General features: G+C 40.0%; 2 protein-coding genes and 1 long non-coding RNA gene across 4 annotated transcripts; 1 reads left to right on the top strand and 2 right to left on the bottom strand.

Annotated features, from left to right (window-relative positions):
- Positions 1–1,906: 1,906 nt before the first annotated feature.
- Positions 1,907–2,779, bottom strand: LOC135344001 (uncharacterized). Of its 2 annotated transcripts, none has more exons than XR_010397310.1 (2): positions 2,647–2,779; positions 1,907–2,559 (listed from the first exon to the last, which is right to left on the bottom strand). It is a non-coding gene; the product is annotated as an uncharacterized LOC135344001 (long non-coding RNA). The 2 variants fall into 2 exon arrangements; XR_010397311.1 differs by having other exon boundaries at positions 2,634–2,703.
- A 2,367-nt stretch (positions 2,780–5,146) lies between these two features.
- LOC135344002 (probable serine/threonine-protein kinase MARK-B) lies at positions 5,147–7,894 on the top strand. The gene is made up of 3 exons (XM_064541052.1): positions 5,147–5,386; positions 5,475–6,491; positions 6,747–7,894. Exons 1-3 carry the CDS (start codon positions 5,162–5,164, stop codon positions 7,725–7,727), a joined length of 2,223 nt encoding a protein of 740 aa, XP_064397122.1. The 5' UTR covers positions 5,147–5,161; the 3' UTR covers positions 7,728–7,894.
- A 1,740-nt stretch (positions 7,895–9,634) lies between these two features.
- LOC135344003 (uncharacterized) lies at positions 9,635–11,431 on the bottom strand. Its single transcript, XM_064541053.1, has one exon. It carries the CDS (start codon positions 10,849–10,851, stop codon positions 9,904–9,906), a length of 948 nt encoding a protein of 315 aa, XP_064397123.1. The 5' UTR covers positions 10,852–11,431; the 3' UTR covers positions 9,635–9,903.
- Positions 11,432–13,452: the final 2,021 nt, after the last annotated feature.

Genomic DNA, 13,452 nt, shown 5'->3' on the forward strand with positions numbered 1-13,452 from the left:
ACAAAAATCGCAATTGATTGATACTAGCCTCGAATCCAGGCCGATTAAAATGGATTCAAGGCTACAGTTAGGCTGCCCTTGAAACTCAGAACATGCACAAAACTCCTTCTCCACCGCCTGGAATCAAAGCTTGGCTTGGTTAGCTATCTCACATGATAGACTATAACGCAAAAGCGAAACATTATTGTTTTTTGGAACCATTAAAAAGAAGGGCCATAAGTCACAGTAAAAATCATTAATTTTAGAACTGTTCAGTTGATGCTATCTTATTTAGTTCCTTCGTGCACCCATTTTTGTATGCTTTCTCGCCAGCACTGTTTTATTTGGCCATCTTGTGTGTGCTTAGAGAGCTGAGAAAGAGTTTGGTGATTCCAGATAGAATAGAAGTCATGAATAGTGGCTTCTTCAATGCAAAATTTCTCTAAGGATAGTCTCACGTGATACAGCTTTAGACAGGGGCCCGGTGAGTGTATAGTTGGTTCTATTGCAGTGTGCATGGAATTGAAACAGGATGACCAACATGCATATGGTCATCATGCATGCTAGTAAATACTTAAGGTAACGTAACCTTATATGGTATAACCTCCCAATGAGGTTTTGTCCGCTACATGAGGCAAAGAAACAATACAGAAGTCTTAAATATTCAATTCCAAATGAAAGAACCAACACCAGTCTTGCTATACTGAATGCTAAATATTAATTGTATAATTGAATTATTTAACATCGTCTTGCTATTGAATGATAAGTATTGGATGACATTACATTTGTAACATTATTCTTGCTATATTGAATGATAAATATTGAATTTTGATAAGGATGGATGGCTAAAGCAGAAGTTAGCTGATTCTCAATATAAGATGGGAATTGAGTGAACCAACTATACACTCACCATCAGGGGCGTAGGCAGGAATTTGAGGAAGGGGGGGGCTGAGCTGTTCGCGCCAGAACTACTTGGCGCGGAGCGCCGAAAATTCCGGTGACCGGAAGCCACACCCCCTAATTAATGACTCATTGCGCATGTGCAAGAAATAGCCACACCTTGCTTCAATTAATAATACTGCTAAAGCTAGCTAGCTAGCCGTAGCTAGCTAGCTTAGTTGCACTAAAGAATCAAAGTTACTAGTATAGTATAGCTAGCTCCTGGACATGCTGTTTGTCTGCCACTAATCTATACCAGTAATTCCCAGGCTGAAGACTCATCAGAGAAGGTGGGGCTCTTAGTGTAGTTTTTGCAGAGAAAGGGGGGCTCCAGCCCCCAAAGCCCTCCCCCTCCCTACGCCCCTGACCATCATTATTCTTGCTATTATTGAATGATAAATTATTGAATGAATATTAAATTTTGATAAGGATGGATGGCTACTGCAGGAGTTAGTTGATTCCCAATATAAGATGGGAATTGAGTGAACCAACTATACACTCACCGGGGGGGCCCCCCCAGCCCACCTCAGAGCAGTTCTAAAATCGATTATCAAAAATCGAATTTCAATAATCGATTATCAAAAATCGATTATCAAAAAATCGAATTTCAAAAATCGATTATCAGATCGATTGTCAAAGATCGTTCATGTGTAAATCAACTGTAAAAAATCGATTATTAAAAATCGATCTTCAAAAATCGATTTTATATTGGATGCACACACCTATCACATTCTGCCTGAATTTTGTCGCAAACGGCGTTCCATATAATAAACTAGCCTCGACTCCAGCCCCTTGAATAGTGGGCCTGGTATTTACTGTTGGTGCGTGGGTGGACAATTAATTTATTATTTACCGTATTTTATCTCATTGAACGTTAATTAAAACAGTATTTTATCTTATTGTGATAAGAACAGAAAAAAGAAAAAGGAGAGGCTATCTCTCTGTATATACCCCTTTACTGGTCAAATTGTTGTAAATTTTACAACAACAATCTGGGAGGGAACGTGCTATCAACTTGTGAATATTGCATGATATTGGATTCTGTGGCAGATTGGATAGTATCATGAATGCGATTATCCTTTAAAGTTCTGCTGAGCTGTTCAATTAGGACACTTAAAAAAAAAAAAAAAGGTTTAAAACAAGCTATACAGCATGTAGGACTGAGTTATCCATTGGTAGACCCATAGAATATTTTCGAAGAGGAAGCAGCAAGCCATTTGTGTACACAGGCACTTCACAAGTGGACACAAGCTCTACAATAGTCTACATGCTTGCTAAGCTGAGTTGACCAGAGTGCAACTTTTAAAGGCCACACATACTTCCATCGAGGCAGCAGCAAGGCATAAAATCAATGGTTAGTTTGTGCACAGCCATTGACCCACGCCCATCTCTACAAGCCATAGCCACTTCATTGGGGGTGGCGATAACATCAAGCTAATTTGGTGGGTTGGGCTCAGATGCAAACTAAAGTGATGGAACTGTTCCAGGTTCCAGATTTTGTGTGCGGCTGACCTGGAAAGGGATACTGTAGACAGAGACAGCTAAGTAAAACATCAGCTCTGTAGATTTATTCATTAACTTGAGGCTCGGATCGGATACACACTCAGGCAACAAGTTAATCTCATAAGAAATTAGTTAAACCTGTGGATAAAATAAATGTGGATAAGTACAGTGGCTGTGACGTAACATAATGTGAGGACTACTTATTGATTTACACAATAGATTTACCATTGAAAGCACTATCCATTAATACACACTCAAGCAACAAGTCCGGATACACACTCAAGCAACAAGGATCGGATACACACAAGTCCCTCGGATTGTAAACACATTCAGGCCACACAGTTCTCGGATCAGATACCACCACATACTTATCAGTCTAAGGGCATCAATGTTCATTTTTGGTAAAGATCATTACATTAAGTTTTGCATAACGACGATTTCATGGCAAAAAATGCTGAAGGTGAATATCATGGATCAGTTCAAGTCAGCAAGATAACACTGAATTATGTCTTGTATCAGTTTGTGTGCTGTGTTTATGTCTACGTATACGTCTTAATAATTATTGTGTTCCATTTTTGGGAGAAGAATGTTGCCATGGTGATATTACATGTGTAAGGATTATGCCATCAATAATTATGGGCACCATGCATCCATGCTGTGTGAAAATAAATACAGTTCACAGCTGCAATTCATACACAGCAAAAACACATAATTTATGAGATGCATCATCGTATTTTAGTGTTAAAATGACAGAAATGTACCGTAAGACCTCGATTTAAAGCGACACTTTTTAATAATTACGAAGCCGGAGGTCGCTACTTTTGGAGGTTGAAAAATTATATTGAAGTCCTGGTGTCGCATATTTAGAGGGTCGCATCTAATTGGAGGTAACTTTACAGAGTCTATTTGCCTCGATTTTAGGCCACTTAAAATACTGATTTTCCAGTGGGCTACAATCGAGGCTAGGGAGTGGCTACATTTAGAACGCGACATTAAAAAATAATTGTCAACTCAGCTGTCGCTACTTTTAGAGGTCAGAAAATTACTGAAGCTACTGGGTGTCGCATATTTGGAGGGTCGCCTTAAATCGAGGTCTTACGGTATGTTATTTCTACATTAAATTTCAGAAGATGTTAACATGTTTTATGTTACAGTAATGAATATTTTTTTACCGGCTGTATATAGTAACACAAAAAACCTTGAACCACTGCCATTAATAGACAGAACTCTCCTGAAGTGCTTTCTGGAATGTCGTTACAGGAGCTGATTGGAGTTAAGAACCTAGTCGACAAAACTTGCTCCTCTAGACCTCAAAGACTTAGCTGAGAAGAAAAGTCTCATTAATCGCACTTGCATGACTCAGTTTTATTCAATTCATTTTTTATTAATTGATCTGATATGAGTATCATTACGAAGAGCTTGAATATCTTCTGATTTGGCAGCACTCAGGAACTGACCGTAAAGGAGACAGCAAGAAGAACCGACACTATAGCTATCATGCACAAAGGTAAAAATGACAACAACTTCAGATGCACATCATAGCTAAATCATGACTACTTTTACAACGCAAGTGGACCTCATTCATATTTTTATTTTTATGTATTGAATATTGTGAGAGACAGAGGCTGAGATATGGATAAGGCTAGGTAATATGAAGCTATAATTACTACATACGTCATAGTTCAGACAGAGAGGTTGGAGTCCGCAATGGTGAGGTCCACGGAAGCAGTTAGGTGGCCGTTGAAGGATGACTTCAAAGATCTGGCGCCTCAGGCACATGATAGAGGATCTGAGTAGTGAGAATGATATTCTACATCTTAGCCAGCCAATGATGGTGCTGTATGGTTGCTTCCATTTGTCCGAGAGCATACTGGCCAGGCGTTTGTAGAAGGCTGCAGCCGCTGGGCCAAGGCCACCTGTGGTAGCGAAGACCAAGGGAGTAAAATAAGTGCTCCACTTCTCTTATACACTGCTCGTAGTGCATCTTTTTTAGGTTCTCATGATGACGATAAGATGCAGATAGAGAGGAGTGTCTATTCGAGAGAGCAAATGGGTTTAAAACCCTGTAACGTCAAAGAACGCTCTCTCGAAAGAACTTCCCCAAAAACCATTGGCCACTACATAGACGACTAATGTTTCACTTGTAATGGGTTGTAGAGACGGTTCAGTGGCCACTCCATGGCAAGTTTCTTTTAATAGCGATGCTGTGATATCTCGCAGCTCATTGTGCCTTATAGGGGAATCCTCCTCTGGGGCAGCATGTTGCACTGAAAACGAATGGCCACAGACACAGTTTGAGGGGATCTGCGATGGGGGCCAACCATACGAAGGAGATAGATAGATGGTCTAGCATTATGAATGAGGTCCATTTGCACTATAAAAGTACTGCATGAGCAACTGTATATCTATTAAGCATAGCACTGATTGATCTAGATCTATACATCTAGTGTGCGAGTGCTTTCATACATGTTTGCATGCCTAGATCTAGATTCTAGCAGTGAACCACATTGAAGTCTAAACCTTAGCAGATCTATCGATGCTGGTTTTTAGGCCATGCAAAGTCAATTTGTCCTTTCTCAGGCCCTCGCGCGCAGCTTTTTATAAATATCACGTGACCTCAAATTAAAAGATGTATGGTTTTTTGGTCATGAATATAATTATGACTAGAATGCACTTCCACTTATTGAGGAAGTTAGGGGTGTGTTTTCAATTAAAATTTCTATGAATAATTATTATTATCATGAGAAACTACAAATTGATTTTGTATGGCCTTACTTCCCCTCCACTTATGGCCAGAATCACAGCTCCTGAGTTGGAGCAGTTCATAGTCGCTACAGTTCACTTAACTGGACGTATACTAGGAGCAGGTGCTTATGGTAGTGTGGAGGAGGTAGAGATACCTGGAGCAACGGTAGCTGCCAAAAAATTGCATCAACAGCTTGTCAACCTGGGCTCTACACAGCAGGTTGCTAAGATCTACACTGTTATTTTGTATATAGCCAACATAGAAGAACTATAGTAATTTATTGGTTGATTATTGTCCACATGCCCAGGTTGAGAAATGGGTGACTGATTTTGTGGAGGAGTGTAAGCTGATGAGCCAGCTCCGTCACCCTCACATAGTACAGTTCCTGGGGGTGTGCTATCTCCCTGGAGCCCAACTCCCTGTCCTACTGATGGAGAAGCTACAAACCAGCCTCGACAACCTTCTGGAAACCAACCCCAACATTCCTATTGACCTCAAAGTGCACCTTCTGACGGGGACTGGCCGAGGGGTGGTCTATCTGCACAGCCGCACTCCACCCATCGCCCATCGTGATCTGTCTGCCAAGAACATTCTAGTCGATAACGGTCTCAATGCCAAGATAGCAGACATGGGTGTTTCTAGGATTGTGAATATTCAGCCTGGCCAGCTAGCTGCCTCAATGACTCAAATGCCAGGCACTGGTGTGTATATGCCACCAGAGGCAGCTCAAGAGGAAGGGATCACACGATACAACACTGCCATAGACATATTCTCCTTTGGTGTAGTATCTCTGTTCACGCTGACACAAACCTTCCCCAAAGATCTCAAACCTGCAACATATCGAGACCCTGCTACTCGAAGGCTGGTTGCTCGCTCAGAAATCGAACGCCGTGAACATTACATCGAACCAATGACAGCAGATCTTGGTGAGACCCACCCCCTTGTCCAGTTGACTCTCGCTTGCCTGGAGTATGACCAAGAAGATCGACCATCTGCTATGGTGGTGTTGAGACGATTGGAAGAGGTTGGAACAACACTCCCTCATAAATGCACCCAAACCAAGTTGGAACTGATTCAACAGGTTGCTGTGAAAGAAGAAGAGATACAGCAAATTGCAAGAGTTGCCAACGAGAAACAAGCTCAAATCAATCAGTTTCAACATAAAATGGCTGAAAGTGATACTCAAAACTCTCAATTACAAGTATGTAACGATCGTCTTCAAGCTGAGAAACGAGAGCAAGTTCATCGACTGACCATTCTCCAACAAAAACAGTTGGAAGTTCAACGCAGAGAAATTGATTGTCTCTCCAATTCAGGTGGTGAGGTGAGTGCATGTAGTTGTTCTTCAAAATGTCCTGTCTTGTACATATCATGGTTGACTGTGCTTTTTTTTGTATGCATTGTCTATAGAAATCATATGTATAGTTGTGATAATTAAATGTGTGCTCACAAGGTGGTGGTATCAGCTAGTGGGTGGGGCAATGGATCGGGACGGCAACAACTATCAAATGCGCATCATAATACAGCCTTGTTTGACTCTGTGACTAACAAACTTATTACAACAATTCTATTTTTACAGACAACCACAAGCAAAACCACAAAAGCAAACTTGAAGATTGTTGATTCGAGCACTGGAAACAAATTACTAGCACACAAGTCGACCACACCACAACCAACTGTTCCTACTGCCATCACTTTCAACTGGACAAAATGCAAGAACATACCGAGAGGGATGAATGTGCTCGATCAGCCTGTGGCTATCAACGGGAAGCTGTACATGATAGGCTCGAGTAACTGGACTATGACTGTGCTAGTGTACACACCAGATCAGGATAGCTGGTATGAGCTGCCACCTCCTCCAGTGAAGTACCTCACCATAGCAACACTGAGGGGTCAACTGATAGTGGTCGGAGGTGAGGACAAGTCTACTAAAGAGATAACGAATACCATCCTAACATTCGATGAGAGCTCTCGACAATGGGTCCAGTCACTTCCCCCCATGCCAAAAGCATTAATGTGCCCAGAAGTTCTTGGATATCAAGACCATCTGATCGTTATCGGTGGACGTGACTTAGAGGACCATAAGATATCTGATGTGAACATTCTGGATACCAGAAACAAATGGATCACAGCCGAACCACTTCCCAGCACTGATGATGTCTACAGCACTTGCCTAATTGGAGACACACTGTATCTTGTAGGTAAACGCACTAAAGCAGTGTTTCGAGCTCATGTACCCTCCCTTATATCACAAGCTAGTTCTGGTGTGTGGGAATCTGTTGCAAATGTTCCATTTTATTGGTCGTCTCCTATCGCCATCGGCAACACTCTCCTGAATGCGGGGGGTAGTAGTGATGAAGAGCTAGGAGATAATGCTATCTCAAGCATCCATCTGTACGATCCCACCAAAGACCAGTGGACACAATGTAGTAACCTTCCCAAAGAAATGTACAGCTATCATTGCATTGAACTGTCTGGCAAACTGTATGTACTTGGTGGTGATATAAGTAGCGGCACTATAAAATATGTGTACTCATCAATCCCGTCCATTACACATTAATAGTTAAGATGTGTGAGTTTTTGTTTTTGTAAAATTAAATGTTATGACTGTGACAGTTCATGGGAAAACGTGGTGTAGGGAATATTTTGTGTGAATTGAGTGTGTTTCTTGTTTATGATAATTATCATGTTGACAAAATTGAAAGTGTATTATGGTTGACATAATGGGTCGTTTTCCTGTTTTAAGGCAAGTTGGGCCTATTTTATAGACGCTTCAGTGACTTCCTGCATGTGAACTACCCTTAAAAGAAGAAACTTGAAATTGAGAATGTGAAAAACAATAAAGTTATTTCTGATCTTCCCATACAGGATATCTATAACTATAAGGTACACTACTAAGGTACACTACTAATGGTACATTAATAACTGTTAACAAAACTAAGGGCACCAATAACTATAGTCCTCAGTGTGTATACGTGTATGTAATAGTTGTACCATGGATATCAAGGGTGTATTGGATTTGTACTACCAAGGGCAGTTCTATGTATTCCCCAAGGGAATACATAGAACTGCATGAGGTAGTAAAATAACAATACAAACGCATGCAGATATCCACGGTACAGGTTACTGCTGGTAGCTTGTACTATGAACACGTCGTATTGGAATTAAAAGCTGTTATCCAACCCATTTACAACTGAGTAGTATAGTAAACACTCTTTGATCCCTGCAGTGCATGCACTGTGCACATTTTGTGTGCATGTGCTTGCGCTTGACAAACCACATTTAGAACTTCAGTCACAGTATAGTGTTGTAAAAAAGAGAGGCTCCTTTATGGGTGGAGGTGGGCTTTAGGCTGACCGACCACAGTCAGTACCCTATATAGGGTACATGAATGTACACCCTAGTAGGGTACATGGGATTTGTACCCTGGAGTATCCTGAGAGTTTCAATGGATATTCCTTATAGTGTCAGAGCACATCATCACGGTATACAAATAGCTATGTAAGTGCGTATCATGGTAATTTTATTAATACACTGCATGCATGACTGTAATAACTTTTTTCCTATAGAATAATGATATAAATATAAAAGAGAAGTCTATATTCTGCAGGACAGAGGAATTCAATTAGAGAACATTGATAACTATTTTGTTCCATTTTTGTACCATTGAAAACAAGAAAATGCTTGTCACAAATGGTGCAATCTGATTGGTTACTGAGAGGTCCCTTATTTTACTTAGAGACCTCAGTAGAGGTCTTCTACGGAGGTTCATTATAATTATGTACTTGCCTATGGAAATGTATGTTGAAGTTATAGTAACCATGCATACTGCATCATAAAAATTATTGTCATAAAAATTAATTTTTTATTGACTGTGTTCTGCAGTGCAGCTTTGCAGCTTTTATCTCACTCTTGCAGCTACCAATAGCTAGTGCGCGCTCTAGTGCAGAGCTAATTACTAAGTATAGAATAGCAACTTTCTATTAGCAATTTTTGTTATGCATGATTCTCAAGAGACGGAAACGGCCTTCAATGTGAGTTTTTATGTAGACTTAGCCAGAGCGAAGCTTTAACGTTGCTTGAGACTTGTAGAAACTATTGCATGGTTGCAGTCTTCTTTGTGTTAATACAGCTTAGCTTGCTGAGCACTATTCTAAATCAGTTATAGGCCTCATCCAACGGTCACTATGGGATTATGAGACCCTCAGGCCCTTAGTAGCGCCCTCGCTGCGCTCGGGGTCTCGTAATCCCATAGAGACCTTGGATTCAGTCTATAACTATGTGGAGCAATGACAATAAGGTAGCATGCAGTAACAACTTTTAATGTTCAGCTAAACAACCATAATAATGTAGGAGTAGCAATGACAACAAGGTAGTAGTTACAACCATGTATTGTTTAGCATTAACAACCATGGGGTGTTAAATTAGAATAAGTGTAGGAACAGCCCAAAAGTTGTTACCAAAACAACAAATTTGTTTCTTTTTACAAGTAAATAATGGTTTAAGTGAGTATAATAGGAGAGAACGATAAAGGATTACATGCAGTCAGACCAGTCCTTTGTATGCATGATCACAACTGAGCACGACAAAACACAATGAAACACTACATGTGATGATGATATATATGCATATAATTATATAGTTATAAACGTATGCACTCGTAGCTATAGAAGGTATAAATTATAAGCAATTAGTACGAAAAAAAAATCTAAATCAGCCACTTCAATTAGGAAAAGTTACTTAATAAATATATCTACAAGTTCAAATGGTGTGTCATCTTCACTTCGAATTGGAAATGCCTTACACAACCTCAACTCGATATCGTTAGTAGTTGGCTGAGGGAGTTGCTTGCAGAACCACGGTGGGTTGTTGAACTCGCAGCAAGTACTGTTACTCTCGCATCCCTCACCGTCCCAGAGTGGATCATCAGAGTAGAGAAGGGTGGCATTGTAATTCGTATCTTCTTTGGCTGTATCACAGAAATAGCTGTTTCCCACCCAAGGTGGAATAGTGATATTCCGTAAATAATAGCCATCATTATTTGTGAGCATGCACGGGCAAACGTTAGCAACTTGAAAGTTTCGATCCATTGATAGATTTTCGCCCAGAGCTCCTACAAAAGACCAAATATGTTGCCGTGGTGTCCCATGTGTAAGAAGTATGCCCTCAACATAGGCACCATCTATACTTTGTGAAGAAACTCGAAATAAAAACGGTGCAAATCCGTTTGGTGATCCATATTGGTAGCTAATAACTCTACCACATACACGGGAGTACTCGGTTCCATGCACAGGGAAAGTAGAAGAAACACATTCACCAGTAAATTCTTCAGGCCTCCCGCATGTTCGTAATGGTTTCTCCGTCCTGTTAATAGTTTTGAATCCATCGGGGCAGTGATGACTAGGATCTGTCATGTCGATGTGAGCTATTCTCATCCAAGCACCACTTGTGTCACAGCTGCAATTCCTGAGAGTAGCATCGCAATAAACCTTCATCAATGAACCACTGCCATTAATAGACCTCAGCATCCAGAACTCTCCTGAAGTGTTTTCTGGAATGTCGTTACAGGAGCTTATCGGAGTTAAGAACCTAGTCGACAAAACTTGCTCCTCTAGACCTCGAAGACTTAGCCAAGTGTTTTCAATCACTTTAAGCAGAGTCTCATTAATCGCACTTGACTCCATCTGTAAACTATGAAAGGCATTGTTAATCTCATTGCGAACTGTTCCATTCAATTACACTTCTAACTCCATTATTCGAGTTGTCAAACTCTTTATTTGATCTTGATATTTGACATTTAGAGCATGAATATCTTTGGCAGTATTGTTATGAAGAGCTTGAATATCCTCTGATATGGTAGCACTCTGTAACTGACCGTAAGTAAAGAAGGAGACAGCAAGAAGGACCGACACTATAGCTATCACAAAGGTCAAAATGATCACAACTCTTAAGTTAGAGCATTTCTTTGGATTTGCGGGAAGTTCTTGCTTCTGGAACACATTTTTTACAACAGATACGTCAGGTACGACGGCATAAGTGTCATCAATTTCTGTTGCTGTTTCTACCACATTCTCGGGATCGTCTTGTTTCACAGCTGCATCATTTTCTATGGTTTCTAGATCATCCGATAATTCATAAACATTATCTTCATCTGTTTGGGAAGCGGCACTATTGCTGTAGCCGACAGTGTTATAGGCTATATATTGATCTCCATGCATCGACTCTTATAATCCTATAGAATTCTGGGCTACAACTAGAGACCTCATGTTAAGATGCATGTTGACGCATGCATGCAACAATTACACTACCGATTAAACAAGTATGTAAAAACATGTATCAGTAATTGCATGAGCACGAACGTAACACATGCTAATACCTGGAATGTAGCAGGTTAGCGTGGGGCCACCGTGCAATTCCATGCACGGTACATGTATATATACTAATCTGCATGGCGTAATACACGGTGCCGTATCTGATAAACCATGAGTGAATTAAAGAAACAATAATTGCACTTGTTTCTTTTAACAAAATAATATGTATTTTATACCGTGTTATGATAATACTTTGTAAGTGAACCTGCTCTATTTACTTAAGACATAATAATTATTCACTATGAAACATCGTTATGCAAAACTTAATGTAATGATCTTTACCATTGATGCCAATTATTCATCAGGGGGCCTTTAATAGTGTAAAGTTTGTGAATGAGCCAAATCAACAGAAACCTTGAAATTTACAAGTATACTGGTATAAGTCTTTGTGATCTTTTGCAAAGGCATTATACTGCTCAAAATTAAATTGATGCATACATTGAGCTCTCAAAACGGCCTGGAATCGTCAATAATTATAGGCAGGCATGCATGAAATTACTTGTGCATGTGTACACATGATATGCCAGTATATACAAAAGTACTGGGACCCATGCATGCATACACAAACATGCAGACTACAGCATGCATGCAGCTGTGAGAACATGCACAATTAAGCATGAGGTATAAAGAATGAGTGCTATGTGCACATGCACACACCTTGCATGCTGACTCAGTGTTTGTTGATGCAGCACTATTTCACAAGACTATAGCCACTAGAAGAGACACAGACACACTGCACTCAACAAAATTGATTTATGATGCATAATAATAGAGCAGATGTTATAATAGCTCTAAAGGCATAATTAAAAACATGCATGCAGTTGACCTATAAAAGAGTGCCAATGGCTGCCTAATACCCAACTACTATACACACACCAGTGACACCATGCATACAACTTGTTGTTGTACATGATCTATGTCACAACACTTGTAATGTATAGCTTCCAATTCTACTCCTTTAACGCTTTCTTCATTTCCCCTTATATTTCTTTCATGCTACCCATGCACTGTGCAAGGAAACTCGGCTATACACTGACCCAGAAGAGGGCAATCCAGGACCTGACTCGTACACTCTTATGGAGGATGGTCACATGTCCAATAATGACAATTAGTATAGTTACATAGAAGAACAGCCAATGAGAACGAGGGCACATACTACTATCTGAACACAGCGAGCTTGTATTACGATTGTGCATAGGATGCACCATATAATTATAGTATAGATAGTTGCACCTTCACTATGGTAATTGCCCTTAAATTATTATCTTGTCGTGATTTAGCCTCGATCCCAGGCCGAGTTTTCGCTTTTATAACGGTTAGGCGAACAACTGTTGTTCGCCTAACCGTTATAAAAGCGAAAACTCGGCCTGGGATCGAGGCTAGTCGTGATTAGGCCTTGGCAATAATTATTATGCTTTTTATTTTGCCTATTACTCAAAAAGTCAGCCTATTATTCCAGTTTGGTGTACCCATTATTCCACTTTAAAGACATCGATGAAAAGACAATTTATTTGTAGTTGCACTACCTGAGGTAGCCTCGTTCCCAACCTCGTTGTCTCTATAGTATAGCTAGTATTTTCAACTTAAAAAAAAAATCTCCTTTGTGCCGAAAGACCCCTCCATGCCTGCATGCATGCTAGTGGCTATTGCTTACAGTATATAATATACAGCTATATATATACATTATATTAGTCAAGTAAGACGTGAAATTAGGTCTACTATACCAGACTCTCTGAGGGTCAAGTAAAAAAACGTCGTTATGCAAAACTTAATGTAATGATCTTTACCAAAAATAGACTTTGCTAAAATTATTCCGAGCATAATTTATCAGGGGCCTACTGCAGTTGCAAACTCTTTTCTGGAAAAAATATTTTAACCACGCCCATTAACCTATGGAGGCTTAGTCATCTTGTT

The sequence above is a fragment of the Halichondria panicea genome, chromosome 11 (assembly GCF_963675165.1).
Source record: "Halichondria panicea chromosome 11, odHalPani1.1, whole genome shotgun sequence".
NCBI classification, from domain to species: domain Eukaryota; kingdom Metazoa; phylum Porifera; class Demospongiae; order Suberitida; family Halichondriidae; genus Halichondria; species Halichondria panicea.